Source organism: Hypanus sabinus, chromosome 10 (genome assembly GCF_030144855.1).
Source record: "Hypanus sabinus isolate sHypSab1 chromosome 10, sHypSab1.hap1, whole genome shotgun sequence".
In the NCBI taxonomy this organism is placed as follows: Eukaryota; Metazoa; Chordata; class Chondrichthyes; order Myliobatiformes; family Dasyatidae; genus Hypanus; species Hypanus sabinus.
In genome coordinates this window covers 28,127,493-28,149,197 of record NC_082715.1, presented here as the reverse complement: position 1 = coordinate 28,149,197, position 21,705 = coordinate 28,127,493, and the positions used below count along the sequence as shown (strand labels likewise).

General features: G+C 41.7%; 1 protein-coding gene across 5 annotated transcripts in view; it reads right to left on the bottom strand.

The window, feature by feature from the left end:
• Positions 1-21,705, bottom strand: part of LOC132400528 (ectonucleotide pyrophosphatase/phosphodiesterase family member 3-like) — a 101,847-nt gene that overhangs the window by 12,312 nt on the left and 67,830 nt on the right. For 4 of the 5 annotated variants that reach the window (XM_059981572.1, XM_059981569.1, XM_059981570.1 and 1 more), the window contains 3 exons: positions 8,268-8,422; positions 3,272-3,407; positions 2,721-2,795 (listed from right to left, as the gene is read on the bottom strand). In XM_059981572.1, the coding sequence (XP_059837555.1) occupies positions 2,721-2,795; positions 3,272-3,407; positions 8,268-8,422 (366 nt within the window). The remainder of the gene's footprint in view (positions 1-2,720; positions 2,796-3,271; positions 3,408-8,267; positions 8,423-21,705) is intronic. The other variant, XM_059981574.1, reaches the window with a different exon arrangement.

Genomic DNA, 21,705 nt, shown 5'->3' with positions numbered 1-21,705 from the left:
GAACTGAAATCCTGAAATAGCATTCTGACAAGTGTCCTTGTTTTCAAGGTGTGTCACGGCCAGGTGCATGACAAATACTGTAGTTGTAGGCCTCCGTTAGTCTCGATAGACCATGGATTTGCGCCTTAGAAAGTTTCCGGGGCGCAAGCCTGGGCAAGGTTTTTTTTGTGGAAGACCGGCAGTTGCCCAAGCTGTAAGTCTCCCCTCTCCATGCCACCAATGTTGTCCAAGGGAAGGGCATTAGTTGACAGATACTATGGTACTCTTGGTAAGCATTTCAGTGAATGTGACGCAAATGGAGTTTGTCATCAATATAGTTCAGATTTTTACTGGTTTCCAAAACTTTATCGCAGTGTTCAGAAATTTTAAATCTTGCCTTACACAATTTAAGTCTTCCTGACAATACTGCAAACTGATAAACAAACCAACATTTTGTTAGATTTAACCAAAATCTCAGAAACACATAAAATATATAGTATAATTAATGAAAAAGTATGAGTTTAGAAGAGTACGAAATTAAGTCAGCAATATTTCATGGCCCTGTGTTCTAAAACATTCTGGTAATAAATTAACTTAGAAAGATTTCATCTGGTGCCAAAATCGGTCCAGAGTGAACACCATTTCACTGTGCTCATCTTTGGAGCACCTGCACAAGAAAGGCACCCATGTTAGACTCCAAAACTCAGCCTTCAATACAATCATTCCTAGCAAAATCATTTTGAAGCTCCTACATCTGGGATAAAACAACTCCATTTGTGACTGAATCCTTGATTTACTGACCAAAAGACTGCAATCACTAAGGAATGGCTGTATGGAGGTCGGATACCAGTGGGGTGCCTCCGGGATCTGTTCTGGGACCCTTACTCTTCGTGATTTTTATAAATGACCTGGATGAGGAAGTGGTTAGTAAGATGGGTTAGTAAGTTTGCTGATGACACAAAGGTTGGAGGTGTTGTGGATAGTGTGGAGGGCTGTCAGAGATTACAGCGGGACATTGATAGGGTGCAAAACTGGGCTGAGAAGTGGCAGATGGAGTTCAACCCAGAAAAGTGTGAAGTGGTTCATTTTGGTAGGTCAAATATGATGGCAGAACATAGTATTAATGGTAAGACTCTTGGCAGTGTGGAGGATCAGAGTGATTTTGGGGTCCAAGTCCATAGGACACTCAAAGCAGCTGTGTAGGTTGACTCTGTAATTAAGAAGGCGTACATTGTATTGGTCTTCATTAATCGTGGAATTGAATTTCGGAGCTGAGAGGTAATGTTGCAGCTATATAGGACCCTGGTCAGACCCCACTTGGAGTACTGTGCTCAGTTCTGATTGCGTCACTACAGGAAGGATGTGGAAACCACAGAAAGAATGCAGAGGAGATTTACAAGGATGTTGCCTGGATAGGGGAGCATGACTTATGAAAACAGGTTGAGTGAACTCGGCCTTTTCTCCTTGAAGTGACGGAGGATGAGAGGTGACCTGATAGAGGTGTTTAAGATGATGAGAGGCATTGATCGTGTGGATAGTCAGAAGCTTTTCCCCAGGGCTGAAATGGTTGCCACAAGAGGACACAGATTTAAGGTGCTGGGGAATAGGTACAGAGGAGATGTCAGGGGTGGGTTTTTTACTCAGAGAGTGGTGAGTGTGTGGAATGGGCTGCCAGCAATGGTGGTGGAGGTGGATACGATAGGGTCTTTTAAGAGACTTTTGGATAGGTACATGGAACTTAGAAAAATAGAGGGCTATAGGTAAGCCTAGTAATTTCTAAGGTAGGGACATGTTCAGCACAACTTTGTGGGTCGAAGGGCCTGTATTGTGCTGTAGGTTTTCTATGTTTCGAAAACCTTTGCTACAATAATCCTCAATAAAGTTGCATTCTCTGCCCACTACTCTGCTCTCTGTACACCGATGTCTGTGAGTCCAGATTCTGCTTTAACTCATGGTGGACGAGCTCAAATAATGATGGGTCAGAATGCAGAAAGGAGACAAAAGAGCCCATGGCACAATGCCATGGCAACAACTGTTCCCTCAAGGTGAGCAAAGGTGCTGGCCACTGCCCTCAGGAAAAGAAACAGTGAATGTAGTCCTGTTTATGAATGGTACTGAGGTCAAGCAATTCAACAACTTCACGTTCCTAGGAATAAGCATCACGAATAGCCTGTTCTGGTTCAACTGTGTAGATACCATAGCCAAAGCAAACCTGAAGAAGCATCTCCACTTTCTTGGGAGGCTAAAGAAGCTTGGCGTGTCCTGCTTGACCTTCACTGGTTTTTATCAAAGAACCTCAGAAAGCATCCTATCCGGATACACCTTGACAACTGCCCTGACAAAACCACAAGAAGCTACAGAGAGTCGTGGACACAGCTCAGCGCATCATGGGAATTAGCCTCCCCTCCGTCGAATCTGTCTACACTTCTCACTGGTTTGGCAAAGCAGCTTACGTTATCAAACACCCACCCACCCTAGACATTCTCTGTACTTTCTCTGTAACTGTAACATTATCTGTGGTGTGTTATTGGGGTTTTTTTGTGCTACCTTAATGTGCTTAGGTTTTTTGAATGATCTGTACAGGTAGCAAAACAAGTTTTTCACTGTAACTCAGTACATGTGATAACAATAAGCCTATTACCAGCTGAAGTTTCTAAAATAGTGATCTCGTAGGTAAAGAGACAAGTTAGAGCCATTAAATCACAGTTACCCAGGAAATAATAAATATTAATCACACTTACGTTTAAAAGCCTGATACATAGGCACAAGATTGCTGGTAATTAACGCATCATATTGTTGATTTCCTGTTACCATATCTGCAAAAATACGAATACATATTATTAAAGGGAAATAATATTCTGATCTGAATTCACATGAATCTGAACTATTTCATCAACTTGCCCCCATTACTTTACAGATTAATAAAAGCAAATGACAAAAGAAAGTATTGTTTCACAAGGTTTGTCTTGGCCAGCAGACTTTTAGAGAAATGGAAGTTTGCCATCAATTCTAGTCATTGACTGCAACGTTCACTCTCAGTCCATCACTGAATTATTCAAGTTGAAACCAGCTTTCAAATCCAAACTTCAACAGAGTCTCTAGGCAGGACCACCTGTCAGAGGGCTTTTCCCCTAGGTTATGATTTACAAGTTGAAGAGCTGACCAACAGGGTAACTAGTTTTGAACGTAGTAGGATGGTGTTCCCACTAACAGTGACTAATGAAGTTTAACTGAGGTTCCTTTACATAGTCGGTGCTCTTTTCCAAAACCAAGCTGAAGTGAATTCACTTACTGGGAGGATAAAGAAACTCGTAGCCGATGCTTGAAGCTGTATTATAATATGAACACCGCTGGCTCGTAATTGCAGAGATTCGAGGATCACCCCTTAGGCAGTTGGGAATGACAGGAGGTAGAACAGACGGTCCCTGCTGGTGAAGTACAAGCAAAAGTTAAGTAGAATAAAAGGTTTTAATGTGAACTTGCAATATGTTGGACTGAGTTCAGCTCCTGAAACAATCAAATATTAACTTGCCAAACTGCACAGTCCAGATGAACTCCACAGTACTGTCAAGCATTTAGTGTCATATATTTGAATCATTTAATAATAGTTTAATCATCTTGCACATATATATTGTCATTCATAACAAACCAATTTATTGGGAAAGGAGCAGCAATTTACCAGTTTGCTGGCCTCCGCAGATACTTAGAAAAACATTGGACTATTTACCTCACCAGCATTTGTCAACACCTTTGTTTTGGCCTATGACAGTGATGTCATCAGCAAACTTAAATATGGCATTGGAGCTGAGCTTATACTCATAGTATTAAGCTAGTAGAGCAGTGGGCTAAGTGCATAGCCTTGTCCAGAACAAGCTATCTAGTTCACCAAGCCTGAGAAACAAGATGTTAAAATAAAAAGGCATCAAGGCTTTGGGAGTAGATGGCATTCTTGTTAAGGTTCTACTGCTTAGCTGGATAGGAACTTCAGACATAAATACACAAGTGCATCTTCTTTAAGGTGTGAAGGTCATGTCAGGGGCAATGTAATTATTACTCTCTTCGTCTGGATGGATTCTCTCCAACTACAACACAGTGGACATCATTTTCATTGGGTATTAAGTCAAGAAATATGTAGGTAGCAGTATAATACTTTAGCATAGCCTTTTTTGACTTCATTAAAATCCTTTCACTCCATCAATCAGTAGTGATGGTGCAGAATCCTTCTCAAATGTCAATGTTCAAAAATATTTGTCTTAATTTTACAAATTCAAAATGATGCCATGAAAATTAATCTCTGTGCGATCAGCTGTCAAATAAGGTTGTATTATCCCCCATTTCTTCTCTCAATTGTCCATGACGTAATACTACACCCCATTTTCAACAAACTACTGCTGGAATGGAAAATAGGACAAATAGAAATCTCTTCAGTTCACGTTAGCTTCACTTGAGAACCAAGATTGCCTCAACTTCAGTCAACAAACTACAGCAGGCAGATGACATATGCAGATATGCATATTTGGGAGAAAGCTTCAAGCGATCTTGAATTGTCCACTGGAGCGTGCAAGCAGATGGGCTTCAGACATACAAAATGAAGAACCTCTACTGATCTCCCCAAACTTTATAACACTGCACTTCAACAATAAAGGTCCACTATGAAATTATGTAAATATGGGCTACATCCCATGTCTGGGGAACCACCTCTGATTGACACCAAACATGGATGATCACAGTCACCAGTATGTTCAATATGCTCATCTGAGGAAAACATATAGTTAAAGATCAAGACCTCAAACCCACCACAAAGATCATGATCCACTGAACAGATAGGATCACTGCCTTCCCTAGGTTTTTGACTACCAACAGCAGACATCTCAAGCACTGGAAAGACATGGCCATTACTGTCTGCAAAATCCTCTAAAAGCCTTGGCAGTGTACATAATCAGTATCAGTGTTTCTTCTAGTTAATATCCCCTAGCTGCGTCCCACTAATATTATTCATTGGGTTCAAATGACCAGCCCCATGCTAATTGCAACACCAAACACCTTCACCATGCATTGTGTTCCAAGAAATGGCTAATGGAAATTGGAACCAATCCATAGATCTTCTCATAGCATCTTGAAACGTCCTCACTGACTCATGAGAATCCCTGGTACACGATGACTCAATATTCCAGGTTACAGAAATCCAGCATAAATATAAGTAGCAGCAAACTACCTGCCACATTGCCAGCTTCCCCAGAACCCACAGAGCTGGAGAGGAAGTGAGTCAGCCTCAGCACCACAAACCTATTTAAGAAGAAGAAACAGCGACTGATAGGTTAGAATAAATCCATGAATTTCATAGAGGCCAACGTCACCAACATGCACCTCCTAGCAGTCAAGATTAGAGTAGATTTCTTAGCAGTACAATATAAATCTCCAATACACCCTCCTGCAGTAAAAGCTCCATGGCCTTTCTTTCTTGTGAGTTGAAGCAGAGAGTAACAAACTACCAAATGTCATATTTTTTCATATGTTTTCCTAAAACACAAGGTTATGTCATAATGTTGCTTATGTTAGTATTAATGTTGGAATCTCCCTAAGGATGTGGGAAAATTAATTTCTTTCAGTGGTTTTTGTTCCTGTTAGGATTACTTTAATGATACAAGGCTTTCAGTGCCATAGCACAAACACATGATTATTGGTCACTAAACCAGAACCACATCCCACACCTCGCCCATGCACCAACATTCCAATGAGTTTTACTTGGGATTCTTTGGTTATTTCTGGTTGTTAGCACCTCTTATTTTTCAATTCACATTTTTCCGGTTTCTGTCTCTTTTTTCCTTATTAATAGAACATCAATTCTCATTCCTGTTTACCTCTTCTCCTGGTCCCTCTGTGCCATACCTTTTCTCCTGTTTTATTTTTCAGTTGTTCTGATTCTCCTCCAGTTCCTTATCATTCTCCCACTGCCCCCCTTTCAATTACCCTCCTTGTTTTCTTTCCTCACTCACTTTAAATTTTCAGTTCCTTTTTCAGTCTGCAAAATCCTGCATTTCCCAGTGGCCCAGGAATTACAGTGGTTCTGACAAATGCAAATACAGAAATGAACAAGTCCTGTCACCTCCAAAGGAAGTAATGTCCTTGTGAACTTTGTGTACATTGGGTGTATCTAAATAATTGGCCTTTCCTGTTGCAAAGCACATTGTGAACTTTAACAATAGTTAATGACTTGTGCAAAATAAAACAACAAAAACATAGTTCAGTCAGGATAATATTCTTAAATAGCAGATTGTGGAGTCTCATTAGTCTAGAAGAATATTCAAAAATTGTAAATTTATTTTATTGTCTTGTTATAGCTTTCTTAATTCATTGCATACTTCCCAGACATAATTTGCTTTCTATACAAGGATTAAAATGTTACAAATTTTGCTTTATGCTTCACTGTTTTTGAGACTTTTGTTATGTGATTGGTTGGTCAGCCAGACTGCAGGCCTTCCTTTTGTTGGCTATCAACTAACTACTGCATGAGGCATCAAACTGAAACCGGAGTCTTGTAAGAACACTGCTCCTGCTCGGAACAACCTACACAGTTCTCATGAGGTCTGTGATTTCTTTGCCATTTACTGCAAATTCAAACAGCATCTTAATTTAAAAGCTTGATCTGAAGTGAGAAAGTTGTGCACTAGTGCACTGATTTGAAACCAAATTGCGTTGAATTGTGTGAAACTAGCGTTGAAATGAAGTAAGTTCTTTGTTAAATGCCAAGTCAACATTAATGTAACTTCAATGGATTTAAAATGAGAACAGATTTTATTAAGTTGTGGAGTCAAGCCCTATTTAACATTCTGCATTTGTGGTCCAAATGGCAAGTTCCATTTTGCCAGAATACAGTTTATACTGCACGAGGTATAAAAATGAGGCTGTGCCTACATGTTTTGCAGATAAGTATTTTTATAAGAATATTGAAGAAAAGGGATTTTTTTCCAGTGACATGGCCAATAATCACCTCTCAATCAGCATTGGCAAAAACAGGCAAGCAGGCTACGTTGTCAATAGGAGATTACTTTGTGTACTGTGGGTGCCTCTCATTAACCCGAGCCCTTGCTGCTGCACCACACATTGAAAGTGCAAAGGGGGAAGGGTCCCGTGGGAAACATCTGGTGATTTATGCAGAAAGGCAACCAACATGCCTTTAACATTCCTCCCCTTTCTCCATTACCTCCTTGATTGCTGCATTCTTTCATGACTTTGCTGCTTACTTGCCTTTCCTGGCTCCAAAAATCCAGTTCTTCTGGCTATTTCAATTATCATATCCTCTATGAGAAGCACGGTTTCAAAAAAACTTTCTTTTACTCAAGTAAACCAATTCAGAAATAGCATTTCCTTCTCACTGCCTATCAACACTGGTGCACCTGAAGGATGTATGCTCACCCACTGCTCCACTATCTCTACACTCTGTGTGGCTAGGCACAGCTCAAACACCATCTATAAATTTGTTGATGCAACAATTATTGTTGGCAGAATTTCAAATGGTGACAAGATGGGAAACGGGTGCTACATCCATCCACAACCTTCCACTGAACATCAGTAAGGTCAAGGAATTGATAATGGACTTCAGGAAGGGGAAGTCGAGGGAACACACACCAGTCACTGAGGGATCAGAACTGGAAGGGTGAGCTGATGTTCCTGGCTGTCAACATTTCTGAGAATCTATCCTGGGCCCAAGATACAGATGCAATAATAAAGAAGGCATGACAGCAACTATATTTCATTAGGAGTTTGAGGAGAATTGCTGTGTCTCCAAAAACACTCACAAATTTCTATAGAAATACCAGGAAGAGCGTTCTAACTGGTTGCACCAACATCTGATATGGAGGGGCCATTGCACAGGATCAAGAAAAGCTGCAGAAAGTTGTAAACTCAGCCAGCTCCATCATGGCACTCGCCTCCTGTGCATCCAGAACACCTTCAAAAGGTGATGCCTCAAAAATGAAGCATCCGTCATTAAGGGCCCGCATCACCCAGAACATGCCCTATTCTCATTGAAGGAAGAGTTAGACTCACCATTTCAGGAATAGCTTGTTCCCCTCCACCACAGATTTCTGAACACTATCTCTGAATTTTTAAATCATTTTCTCCTCTCTTTATGCACTACCCACTTAATTTAAGTTTTATACAACACTTGTTATAATCTTTAGTTTTTATTATTATGTATTCTGACTGGATGCACGTCATAATTTCTTGAACTCCCAACATGGCATTCGAAATTAGTGAGAGAAAGTTATTAGAAGAAACAATCTTACCGATTTGTTAACATTATATGCACTCCATAAAGGCATTAAAATGTCAGAACTATATCCATTTGTGTAAGAGTTATGTGTCAAGAGGCAATATTTGCTGTTCCTCTGTAAAACTCTTGGTCTTCCGTATGGCATGCTTACTGCTTCCGCTGTTTTAACTAAAAAGAAATGCAAGATTAACATCGCATACAGTTGGAAATAACTGGACTCTGCCTCCCGCTCACAGACATGTAAGACACAGTCTCTTTCTGTCCGCCTTTAATCTCTCCCTTTTCCGATTTAAACTTTGAAATTTCACCTTTAGTCAGTCAGATCTGTAGAGCAACAGTTATAATTATGGCTGCTTTAAGAAGCACCAAATGGAATCCGGATCCAGACCCAAGTCTAAAACAGCTGACAAGTTCTTGGAGGAACCCCCTTGGGTGAAGAGATTAGAGTCTCAAATCAGGTATCGGCATTGAAATAACTAAAAGAGAAATTTGAAGAAAAAATTGACTCTCTGAGCCTCGATCTTAAAGAAGTTAGTCGAAATGCGGCTGACCTTCCCTCTCATTTGGAAAAGGCTCAACAGCGAATCGGGGATCTGGAAGCTCGGTCACGTCAGAACAATTTTAGAATTGTTGGATTAAAAGAGAAATCAGAATCTGCCAACACACTGAATTATTTTGCTAAAATGTTTCAGTCATTATTTTCAGAGGTCTGTTCGCAACCCCCGGAGATTGAAGTGGCTCACAGAACCGGTGCTTCAAAACTTTTGGATCAAGGTAAAAACAGGCATATTGTTGTGCGTTTTCTGCGTTTTAGAGACAAAGACCGCATTATTAAATTTGCAAGAAATCAAAGGTTGTTTCAATTTCAAGGATCAGAAATTCGCTTTTTTGAAGATTTTCCACACAAAATTGTTAAGAAGCATGCTAGATTTGCTTCGGCTATGAAATTAGCATATCAAAAAAAGCTTTTCCCATTATTACAATATCCAGCTAAGTTAAGGTTTTTTGTCAAAAATTTTGGGGCTCGTATTTTTGAGGACCCAGCCGAAGCAGTGCGTTTTATTAACTCTTTGCCTGATGAGTCTGATGACGAGTCTGAAGCCTGAAGTTTGAATGATCTACAACAGTTTGATTGTCTCATGGCGTAAGGGGTGATGAAATTGGAAGATTTGATGGTTATAGAAAGTCTTTACCTTAAAATGTATTTTTATCTCTGAAAAAGACTGGTTTAGATGGATTTAACCTCAGAAGACATAGCGGGAGAACTGTTGAACGACTGTAGATAATTTTGAGCCATCTAGAATTTTTTCTGTGCAGCATTTAAATGAACTAACTGGGTTTTTTTTGGTTCCGTATTCTTTTGTAAAGATACGTTTTAAAGATAGATTGGATAATTTAAAGATGGTGATTGTTTTTCTTTTGTGCAAATATTTCAAGAATTGTTTTGGATGTGTTTTTCTTCCCTTATCTAATATTATGAAAGTTATTTTCAAAATTGAAGGTCATTTTTTTTACAAAAAAAAACACTGTTCCTTCCAATTTAATTATATTGAGATACATGTCAACTGTAATGAGTTTCATGTTCAGTACATGGAGACAGAGATTACTTTTTTTTATTTTTTTATTTAGGTAGGTGGAGTTTATAATCACTTCTATGCTTTTCTTGGGGCTTGCGTCAATTGATATCGACTTATTTCTGGGCTTTGTAGTTTAGGTGGGTTTTTTTTCCTTCTGTTTTCAATCCCCATTATGGAATCCCAGAGCATACGCAAATTATTATTATTGTTGTTCATATCCGCCATTTTTGACTATCTTATCCTGACATGCGTCGGACTTTTTAGATACGAAGTCTCATGATGATATCTAAACAGTTAAATGTTTTAAGTTGGAATGTCTGTGGTTGGAATCATCCTATTAAACATAAGAAAACATTTAAAATTATTAACCGATTCCAACCTGATAAAATCTTTGCTCAAGAGACGCATATCAGGTTATGTGATAAAAATCGAGTTTTTAATCTTGGAGGATCCTCAGTTTCATGCAAACTCTCAGAGTAAAAGTAGAGGTGTTTCTATTTTTATTGATTCTAATATCCCTTTTAATCAGGTGGACATTATAGCCGATATTAATGGTAGATTTTTGATTGTTAAAGGATTAATTTATAATAGGAAAACGGTTTTGGTTAATATTTATGGACCAAATGTAGATGATCCCTCTGTTTTTTTAAAGCTGTCTTTGCTCTATTACCTGATTTAAATGAGTATATGTTATTGATGGGTGGTAATTTTAATACTTGTTTAAATCATTTAATGGATAAGTCATCGCCCAATAATCAACTCCCGAATCGTTCTCCATCACTTATTAATTCCTTTCTAATTGATTACGGGCTAATTGAAGTTTGGAGACATATGCATCTTAGTGATAGAAAATATTCTTTTTTCTCACATGTTCATAATACAATTTTGAGAATCGTCTATTTTATAGTTGACCCTCGACTTCTATTTAATGTTCAGAAATGTGAGTATGATGCAATTGTTATCTCTGATCATGCTCCTTTAATCCTAATATTTGAACTGAAAGATGTTGCTTCAACCAGACCATTTTGGCGTTTTCCAGAACACTTGTTACAAAGTTCAGAATTTGTTGAGTTTATTGAAACTCAGATACAAGAGTTTTTTTCTCTTTAATAATACAGGAAACCTCTCTAAATTAGTAATTTGGGATTATTAAAAGCCTATTAATGCTGTCAGATTATTTCTATATAGCTAAACTGAAGAAACAATCAAGAATAGAACTAGTTAAAATCTCTAAACAAATTAAAGAATTAGATAATATCAATGCAATTTCTCCAAATGTTGTTTCATTTAAAAGAAGAGTAGAATTACAATCACAATATAATTTATTATTAACATATCCTATTGAAGGATATTTGCTTAAATTGAAAAGTCAATTTTATATTTTCGGGGATAAAAATAATAAGCTCTTAGCTTCCCAATTAAGAGCAGCTAGAGCTAAAAGACAAATTCTAAAGATTCGTAAAAATAATGGAGATATAGCAAGTAACCATCAAGACATTAATAATATTTTCAAGATTTTTATTCTGATCTTTATAGACCTCAATTCCCTGCAGATTCCACCAAAATGAAGGCTTTTTTACATAAGATTAAATTTCCTCAAATTTCTGCTGAAGATCAACAGATGCTTGATGCTTCAATTACCGAACATGAAATTCAGAAAGCTATTTTATTAATGCAATCAGGTAAAGCTCCTGGACTTGATGGTTATTCGGTAGGATTTTACAAAAAATTTGAAAGAGTACTTTCTCCGTATCTTTTGGAAATATTTCATGAATCCTTTGAGAAGGTAGTTTACTTTCTTCCTTTTATGAAGCATCTATTTCCTTAATCCTTAAGAAAGATAAAGGTCCTACTGAATGTTCATCATATAGACCTATTTCACTATTAAATGTGGATGCAAATATTCTCCCTAAGATAATGGCTAACTGCTTGGAAAATATTTTTAACTAAAATCATCTCTATGGATCAATCAGGCTGTATTAAAGGCCGTTACTCTTTCTCTAATGTTCGGAGATTGATGAATATTATATATTCACCAATATCTAAGCAACCTCAGTGTGTTATCTCTCTCGATGCAGAAAAGGCATTTGATAGAGTTGAGTGGCCATATTTGTTTAAAGTATTAGAAAAATTTGGTTTTGGTAATAATTTTAATAGGTGGATTCAAATGATTTATAAGAATCCTATTGCTATAGTTATTACTAATAATTTCAGGTCCTCTTTTTCACTTTCTCGTGGTACTAGACAGGGATGTCCATTAAGCTCTTTATTATTTAATCTTGTATTGGAACCTTTAGCAATAACACTACGTGAAGCTAAAAATATTCCACGTATCTCTATGAATGAAGCCATGCATAAGATTTCTCTTTATGCAGATGACCTTTTGGTGTTTATTTCGAATCCTGAGGAATCCTAATCTTTTGGAAACACTTATCTTGAATAAAAGTGAATTGTTCCCATTAAATGCCCCTGTTTTTATATATAATTATATTCCTGTTAGAATTGTTAATACTTTTAAATATTTAGGTATTATAATTACTAAAAAATATAAAGATCTTTATAAAGCTAATATAGTTCCTTTAATGGACTCCATGAAGCAATTATTTTCTAGATGAAATCCACTTACTCTCTCTTTAATAGGTTGCATCCATGCTGTGAAGATGATGTTTTTACCTAGATTTTTATATATTTTCCAAAATATATCTATCTTTTTAACAAAAAATTTTTTGATCAAACTGACTCTCTTATTTCTTTCTTTATTTGGAACAATAAAAGACCAAGAATTAATAAGTATCATTTACAAAAATCTAAAAAAGATGGTGGACTTGCACTTCCTAATTTAAGACTGTATTATTGGGTTGTTAATATCAGACAATTATGTGTTTGGCTGTACTGGCTCAACAAGAGCCAAAAATGACTATGGGTTGATTTGGAATTAAAAGCTGTTAAACAATTTCATTTAACTTCAATATTAGTAGCTCCATTACCTCTACAACTCTCTAAAATTCCAAATTTAAATCTTTACCCTGTTATTATGCAGTCCTTATGGATTTGGTTTCAGTTTCGCAATTTTTAAAATTTTAAACAATTTAAGTTGTCTAGTTTTTTATATTGAAACTTTTTATTTAAACCTTCAATAACCGATTTCTCCTATGGAGAAATAAAGGGATCTGTTCTTTTACAGATTTATTTTGTGATGGTCGATTAATGACTTTTGAAGAATTAATTAACAAATATTCTCTCGCTCATACACATTTTCTGCAATATCTTCAGGTTAGACATTTTTTACACCAATATTTATCTGTTTCCATATTTGCAAGAATCTGATTTGTTGGATACCATTTTGAAGTTGAATCCGTTAGAAGTTCCATTAGCAGAATTTATAATTTACTTTTGTTACAAAAGGAGAACCTCTCATTAAAGATTAAACAAGATTGGGAGAGAGAACTTAATATTGTGGCGACCCACTTCCTGGCACATCTGAACCGGCTCACAAATAGATAGCCTATGGGGGTTTGCGAGCACAGAGCTTTGGAGCCTCTGCGCCACGGGGGGCAGGTTGAGGGAGGCTTAAAAGTGAGGCTGAGGATTTCGAATAAAGTTTTTTCCTTCGACTGCAGTTACTGACTCCGTGTCGTAATTTTAGCGCTGCGTGTAGCACACTGCTACAATTGGTGACCCCGACGGTCCAAACGATTTTTGGACCAGAAATGACTGACGCCGCCTCTGTTCATGCAGTTTCGTTGAAACTGCCGGGTTTCTGGATACAGCAACCGAACCTATGGTTCCAGCAAGCCGAAGCCCAATTCCACGTTCGCCGGATCACCTCAGAAGACACCCGCTACTACTACGTGGTGAGCTCCCTCGACCAGGACACAGCGGCCCAGGTCGCGGAGTTCGTACAGTCGCCCCCGGCAGACGGCAAGTACACGGAATTCAAAGCCCTGCTCCTCAGGACTTTCGGACTCTCACGGCGCGAGCGGGCTGCCCGTTTACTGCACCTGGATGGCTTGGGCGACAGACCTCCATCGGCTTTAATGAATGAGATGTTGTCTCTAGCCGACGGACACACACCCTGCCTCATGTTTGAGCAGGCATTCCTGGAGCAGCTGCCCAAGGACATACGCTTGCTGCTGTCCGACGCGGATTTCAGTGACCCCTGGAAGGTGGCAGCCCGGGCGGACTTGCTGTGGAACGCCAAAAAGGTGAGCGGGGCGTCCATCACACAGATCTCCCAGGCACGCTCCCAGCAGCAAACCAGTCCAGGCCCGGCCACAGAGACCGCCAACCCCCGGCCCAATGAACACTAAGTGCTTCTACCACCAGCAGTGGGGCGCAGAAGTCCGCCGTTGTCGCCCGCCCTGCAAGTTCCCGGGAAACGCCAGGGCCAACCGCCGCTGATGGCTACGGCGGCTGGCCATCGGGATAGCCTCCTGTATGTGTGGGATAGAAGGTCGGGACGCCAGTTTTTGGTCGATACTGGTGCCGAGATCAGCGTTTTACCTCCGACGAGTTACGACACCCGCAGCAGGGCACCGGGGCCCCCCCGAGGGCCGTGAACGGCAGCACAGTAAGGACCTATGGCACCTGTTAGGTGCAGCTACAGTTCGGCTCCAGCCAGTTCACGTGGGACTTTACACTGGCCGCCATAGCCCAACCGCTTCTGGGTGCGGATTTTTTGCGGGCTCACAGCCTACTGGTCGACCTGCCCAGGAAGAGACTGGTACATGCCGAGACCTTTCAGACGTTCTCCCTGGGTGCAGCCCAGTTGCCAGCCCCTCACCTCGGCTCCATCACGCTGTCCGACAACGACTTCACCAGGGTCCTGGCGGATTTCCCATCGGTTCTGGCACCGCCGTTCACAGCGGCCATGCCCCGACACGGCGTACAGCACCACATCCCGACCCAGGGACCACCCCTCCACGCCCGCGCTCGGTGGCTTCCCCCGGACAAGCTCCGACTGGCGAAGGAGGAGTTCCGGAGGATGGCGGAATTGGGGATCATCCGGCAGTCCAACAGCCCATGGGCCTCCCCCCTGCACATGGTGCCCAAAGCGACAGGAGGCTGGAGACCGTGCGGCGACTACCGCAGGCTGAACGAGGCTACCACACCGGACCGCTACCCTGTGCCGCACATTCAGGACTTTGCAGCAAACCTGCACGGCGCATGGATCTTCTCCAAGGTAGACCTCGTCCGAGAGTACCATCAAATCCCGATGCATCCTGACGACGTCCCCAAAACGGCTCTCATCACCCCGTTTGGCCTTTTCGAGTTCCTCCGCATGCCGTTCGGCCTGAAGAATGCCACACAGACGTTCCAGCGGTTAATGGACGCGGTGGGACGGGACCTGGACTTCGTGTTCATCTATTTGGACGACATCCTCATAGCCAGCAGCAGTCGTCAGGAGCATCTGTCCCACCTCCGTCAACTCTGTGCCCGACTGAGTGAGTACGGTCTTACAATCAACCCCGCCAAATGCCAGTTCGGACTTGATACCATTGACTTCCTGGGCCACAGGATTACTAAAGACGGGGCAACCCCTCTGCCCGCTAAGGTAGATGTGGTCCTTCACTTCCCCCGACCCACCACGATCAAAGGCCTTCAGGAATTCGTAGGTATGGTCAATTTCTACCACCGCTTCCTCCCTTCAGCTGCCCGGATCATGCGCCCCCTGTTCGCCCTGATGTCGGGTCCGAGCAAGGACATTACCTGGGACGAAGAGTCCGCCGCCGCTTTCGTTCAAACGAAGGAAGCTTTGGCGAACGCTGCAATGCTAGTACATCCCAGAATGGACGCCCCTACTGCCCTCACAGTGGACGCATCTAACACGGCAGTCGGTGGGGTGCTGGAGCAACTCATCGCAGGTCGCTGGCAACCCCTGGCGTTTTTCAGCAAACACCTGCGGCCACCCGAGCTCAAGTACAGTGCTTTCGACCAGGAACTGTTGGCGCTCTACCTGGCAATCCGGCATTTCAGGTACTTCCTAGAAGGTCGGCCCTACACCGCGTTCACGGACCACAAACCGCTTACCTTTGCGTTTACGAAAGCGTCCGACCCCTGGTCGTCCCGCCAGCAATGCCACCTGTCCTACATCTCTGAATACACGACGGATGTCCAGCACGTCTCGGGTAAGGACAATGTCGTGGCGGATGCACTCTCTCGCCCTACCGTTCATGCCCTTTCCCAAGGGGTAGACTTTGAGGCACTGGCAGAGGCACAGCAGGCGGATGAGGAAATTCCGAGTTACAGAACTGCAGTCTCCGGTTTGCAACTCCAGGACCTCCCCGTAGGCCCGGGTGGGAGGACCCTACTCTGTGACGTTGCCACCGGCCAGCCCCGTCCCGTCGTCCCGACAGCCTGGCGGCGCCGTGTTTTCGACTCCATTCATAACTTGGCGCATCCCTCCATCCGGACAACTGTCCGGATGGTTTCCAGCAGGTTCGTTTGGCACGGACTCCGCAAACAGGTCAGTGAATGGGCCAAAACGTGCATGCACTGCCAGACGGCCAAGGTGCAGCGGCACACCAAAGCCCCACCGCAGCAGTTCCATCCCGCCCACCGGCGTTTCGACCACATTCATGTGGATATCGTGGGCCCCCTGCCAGTGTCGCGCGGAGCGCGGCACCTCCTGACTATCGTGGACCGGTTCACAAGATGGCCAGAGGTGGTCCCGCTCACTGACACCACCTCCGAATCTTGCGCCCGAGCCCTGATCACCACCTGGATATCTCACTTTGGTGTACCGGCCCACATTACCTCCGACAGAGGCGCCCAGTTCACCTCCAGCCTGTGGTCAGCTATGGCCAGCCTTCTGGGGACTCAGCTGCACCACACAACTGCCTACCACCCACAGTCGAACGGGCTAGTGGAGCGTTTCCACCGTCACCTGAAGTCGGCCCTCATGGCCCACCTGCGAGGAGCCAACTGGGCGGACAAGCTTCCCTGGGTCCTACTCGGCATCCGCACAGCGCCCAAGGACGACCTGCACGCCTCGTCGGCCGAGTTGGTATACGGCGCGCCCCTGGTCGTCCCCGGGGAGTTCCTACCGGCCCCACGGGGGCAAGAGGAAGATCCCGCAGCAGTCCTGGGCAGACTACGCGAGAAGCTCGGTAACCTGGCCCCCATACCCACTTCACAGCACGGGCGGAACCCGACCTGTGTACCCAAAGACCTGCAGAACTGTAAGTTTGTGTTTGTATGAAGGGACAGGCATCGGCCACTGCTGCAGCGGCCATACAAGGGGCCGTTTATGGTGCTCCGGAACAACGGGTCCACGTTCGTGCTGGACGTTGGGGGGAAAGAGGAGGTTTTCACGGTGGACCGCCTCAAACCGGCCCATGTGTACCTGGCGCAACCGGCCGAGTTTCCGGCACCTCGGCACAGAGGCCGACCTCCCAAGCAGGTTCCGGCCCAGACTGTGGACATCGGGGGGGTGTATCGCCGGTTCTAGGGGGGGGGTTATGTGGCGACCCATTTCCTGGCACATCCGAACCGGCTCACAATTAGATAGCCTACGGGGGTTTGCGAGCACAGAGCTTTGGAGCCTCTGCGCCATGGGGGGCAGGTTGAGGGAGGCTTCAAAGTGAGGCTGAGGATTTCGAATAAAGTTTTTTCCTTCAACTGCAGTTACCGACTCCGTGTCGTAATTTTAGCGCTGCGTGTAGCACACCGCTACAATATGACCTTTGTTAATGAAGATTGGTTACAAGTTTTGAAAAACGTAATTTCTTCTTCTATCTGTGCCAATCTGTTTAATTCAGTTTAAAATTGTTCACTGTTATTATTTAACAAAGGAGAGACTATCTAAAATACTCCCTAGTATAGACAACCACTGTGATAGGTGTAAAACTAAAGTAGCTACTTTGTCACATATGTTCTGGTCTTTATTAAAACCATTTTGGATATCTTTATTTTCTACAATTTCTAAAGCTCTGAAAATTAATTTACAACCTAACAAATTGACTGTTTTGTTTGGAATAGTTCCGCATCATGTTCAGGGTATTTCATCTTCAGATCAACAAGTAATTGCATTTGTTACATTATCGGCAAGAAGGGCTATTTTATTAAAATGGAAAGATACCTCTGTCCCTACATTAATTGAATAGTTTTCTCAAGTAATGTTATATCTCAGTTTGGAAAAAAATAGAAGTAGAACTTTTGATCCCCGATTCAATTTTGAGAGAAGATGGGGCTCATTTGCCAAATATTATCATTTAATTTGAATTATTTTATATGGTTTCCTTCCAATCTTATTCTATATAAATTTGAATTGGTGGTTGATACTTTTTCTTTATATATATATAGATGATGGTAAGACGTATTGCTCTGGGGGTTGATTCCTCGTGGTTTTTTTTCCCTTTTGTAGTCAGTGGGTTTTTTTTTCTTAGTTAGATGGGGTTCTTTTTTTCCTTCTTTTCCTTACATATAATTTTTTTTTCATTTTTATATATTACGATCAGTTTTTGTTTTCTTCAGCTTTATTAAATGTATATATATTAATTTGTTGAAGTTTTATATCATCTTATAGCTGTAAAAGATTATGTACCAATAAAAATATTTTAAAAATGAAAATGGAAATAACTTGGCATGTGTAGCTTGGGTGGTTGATGGTTGGGTTGAGTTGTTTCCCAATCTTGGCAATTTACTTGTAAACATTTCATCACCATGCGAGGAGACATCATCAGTGCGCTGTTGTTTGTGACGTGTCCTCCAAATGCTTGGCCACTCAATACTTTCCAATCAGCTGATTGGTCGTCATTTCAGAAACCCAGTTGTAGACCTCGATCCTATTTATGAGCCGTGGGCAAAATTACAGACCGCAGCGCACGAAGTTTGCCACGCAGCCAATCAGCGACAAGATTTCCTCCTCCCACATCACAATTGAGTTTCTGAAATGTCCAATCACCTGATTGAAAAGTATACAAAAGCCAAGCATTGAGGACACACTACACACTGATGATATCTAATCATATAGTGACAAAGCATTTGCAAGTAAATTGCCAAGATTGGAGAACAGCTCAACCCAACCATTATATACAATATTTAAAGCCAACCTATCCACAGCAATTATTCTATTAATTCCATTGCTTGTTCATTTCTATTGCTTGGGAGTGGGAGAGGAAGGAGGAGCAGTCAAGATGACCTGTTAGGCAAAGCAGCAGCTGTCAGATCAGTACAGGTACAGATATCACTTTTCACTGGAATTGAAATCTTTTTTAAAAAAAGGATCTCTGAAATCTCTAATCGTAAAGAAAGGATATAAAGTGAAAGATAAGAAATCAAAATATGTGCAGGATCACTTTTCAAATTACACAAAAGAAAGGCTGCTTAAATCAAATTACAATTGTAAGCGTCACATCTGAGTTTTACCCAATGTTTACAGCTCTGGTATTCATGACTGATATTAAACTGCATATTTGCACATGTATGTATCTGGGGAAATAGTTACTGTCAATACTTCTGAAAACACTTTATCATTAATATAGAATTAATATTGCTGCTTAATAGAACGTTCCATTCAAAGCTGAATTGTGAAAGGATTTACTTCTATTGCAGGTACAGGAAGATCCTGGGAATGAATGGGTTCCGTTTTTATATACTTCCATATGGATAACATTGACTTAAGTCAGAAAGTACAGACATGTCATTCAAAGTGGTAACTGTACCTTCACAGTGAGTGATGAGTAATAAGTGATAAAACACATACATTACCCTATTGCTTACTTACTACAGCTCTGCCTTCAATATGTACTATAATTTCATGCAAGCCCACCCCCAAACTCCAAGACTTTGGATTTAATACCTGCCTTTGTAACTGGATCTTTGATTTCTGGACCAACTATGAGTAAGGACAGGCAGCAACGTCTCTGCCCCAATTATCTATACATGTCTGCATACTATTCCCCTGCTCTGCTCCCTTTATACTCATGACATCATGGTCTTTTCCTGCTCCAACTCCAGCTATAAATTTGCTTTTGACTCTACTGTAGTGGGCCGAATCTCATATAATGATGAGTGGGAGTACAGGAAGGAGACAGAGATGCAGTGGTATGGTGCCATATCCACAACCATTCCCTGAATGCCTGCAAATCAGAAGAGCTGGTCATTGACTTCAGCAAGGGGAGAGTGCAGACACCGCTGTGTGTATCAATGATGTAAAGGCTGAGAAGGTCAAAAGCTTCAAGTTCCTAGGAATGGACATCACCAATAGCCTATCCTGGTCCAGCTACAAGAACCTGCAGAGTCGTCGACACAGCTCAGCACATTGTAGCAGCCAGCCACCCCTCCACGGACTCTGCTTACACTTCTCATTGCTTCGGTATTCAGCCAACATTATCGAAGACTCCACCCAACTTGGACATTCTCTCTTCTCCACCACACCCCACCCCCATCGGGCAGAAGACACAAAAGCCCAACAGGATGAACCATCAGGCTTAAGGACAGTTCTATTCTGCTGTTATAAGACTATTGGACAGACTCCTAGTATGATAAAATGGACTGTTGACATCACAATCTATCTTGTTATGACCTTGCACCTTATTGTCTACCTGTACTGCACATTCTCTGTACTGTAACACTATATTCTGCAGACTGGAATTGCTTTCCCTTGTACTATCACAATGCACCATTGTAATGCAATGATCTGTAAGGATGGCAAAAGAGATTTTCACTGTATACATAGCCATATTAAAGCAAATTACCAATTTGAATGATATCAAAAGAAATAACAACTACTAAACATAAATCCCTCTGCAAGGCTAACATGACTTGCAGAGGGACCTGCTACAGCTGGAAAAGTGGGCTGAAAAATGGCAGATGGAATTTAATGCAGACAAGGGCAAGGTTTTGTACTTCAGTAGGAACAACCACAGTAGGTCTTATACAGTGAATGGTCAGACACTGAGGATTGTGGTAGAACAAAGGAATACAGGTCCATAATTACTTGAAAGTGGTGTCACAGGTAGAAAGGGTCATAAAGAAAGCTTTTGGCACATTGGCCTTCATAAATCAATGTTTTGAGTACAGGAGATGGGATGTTATGTCGAAGTTGTATAAAGTTTTGTATAAGGCTTTTGTATATAGGCTTCTAATTTGGAGTTTCGTGTGCAGTTTTGGTCACCTATCTACAGGGCTGATGTAAACAAGGTTGAAAGAGTACAGAGAAAATTTACAAGGACATTGCCTGGTCTGGAGGACCTGAGTTATAAGGAAAAATTGAATAGTTTAGGACTTTATTCCTTAGAACGTTGAAGATTGAGAGGAGATTTGATAGTGGTATACAAACCTATGAGGGCTATAGATAGGGTAAATGAAAGCAGGCTGTTTCCATTTAAGTTGAGTGAACAGAGGTCATGGCTTAAAGGTGAAAGGTAAAAAGTTTAAGGGGAACATGAGGGGAACCTCCTTCACTCAGAGGGTCGTGAGAGTGTGGAGCGAGCTGCTAGCACAAGTGATGCATGCGAACTCAATTTCAATGTTTAAGAGAAGTTTGGATAGGTACATGGATGGTAGGGATAGGGACTGGTAGTAGGTAGTTTAACTGGTTTCAGCATGGAATAGATGGGCCAGAGAGCCTTTTACTGTGCTGTATTTCTCTATGAATCTATGTCAAAAGGAGAGAGAAATCTACTTTGACTATTCACAGGAATGAACATGTGTATGTTTTTTGAACTTAATAATGTTATCGGAACACGTTCATGTGTAGGATCCAAAGCTCAGGCAGTCTTAACTCAGAGATGGCTTGTATATTCCATTCATCAGAATGCATCTCGGACTGTTCACTTAGCAATGGTCTCACTCATGTTAAAGCTGAAGTTTTTCCAACTTATATTACATGTTCAAGAACCATTGTTTATATTAACATTGGGTGGGACA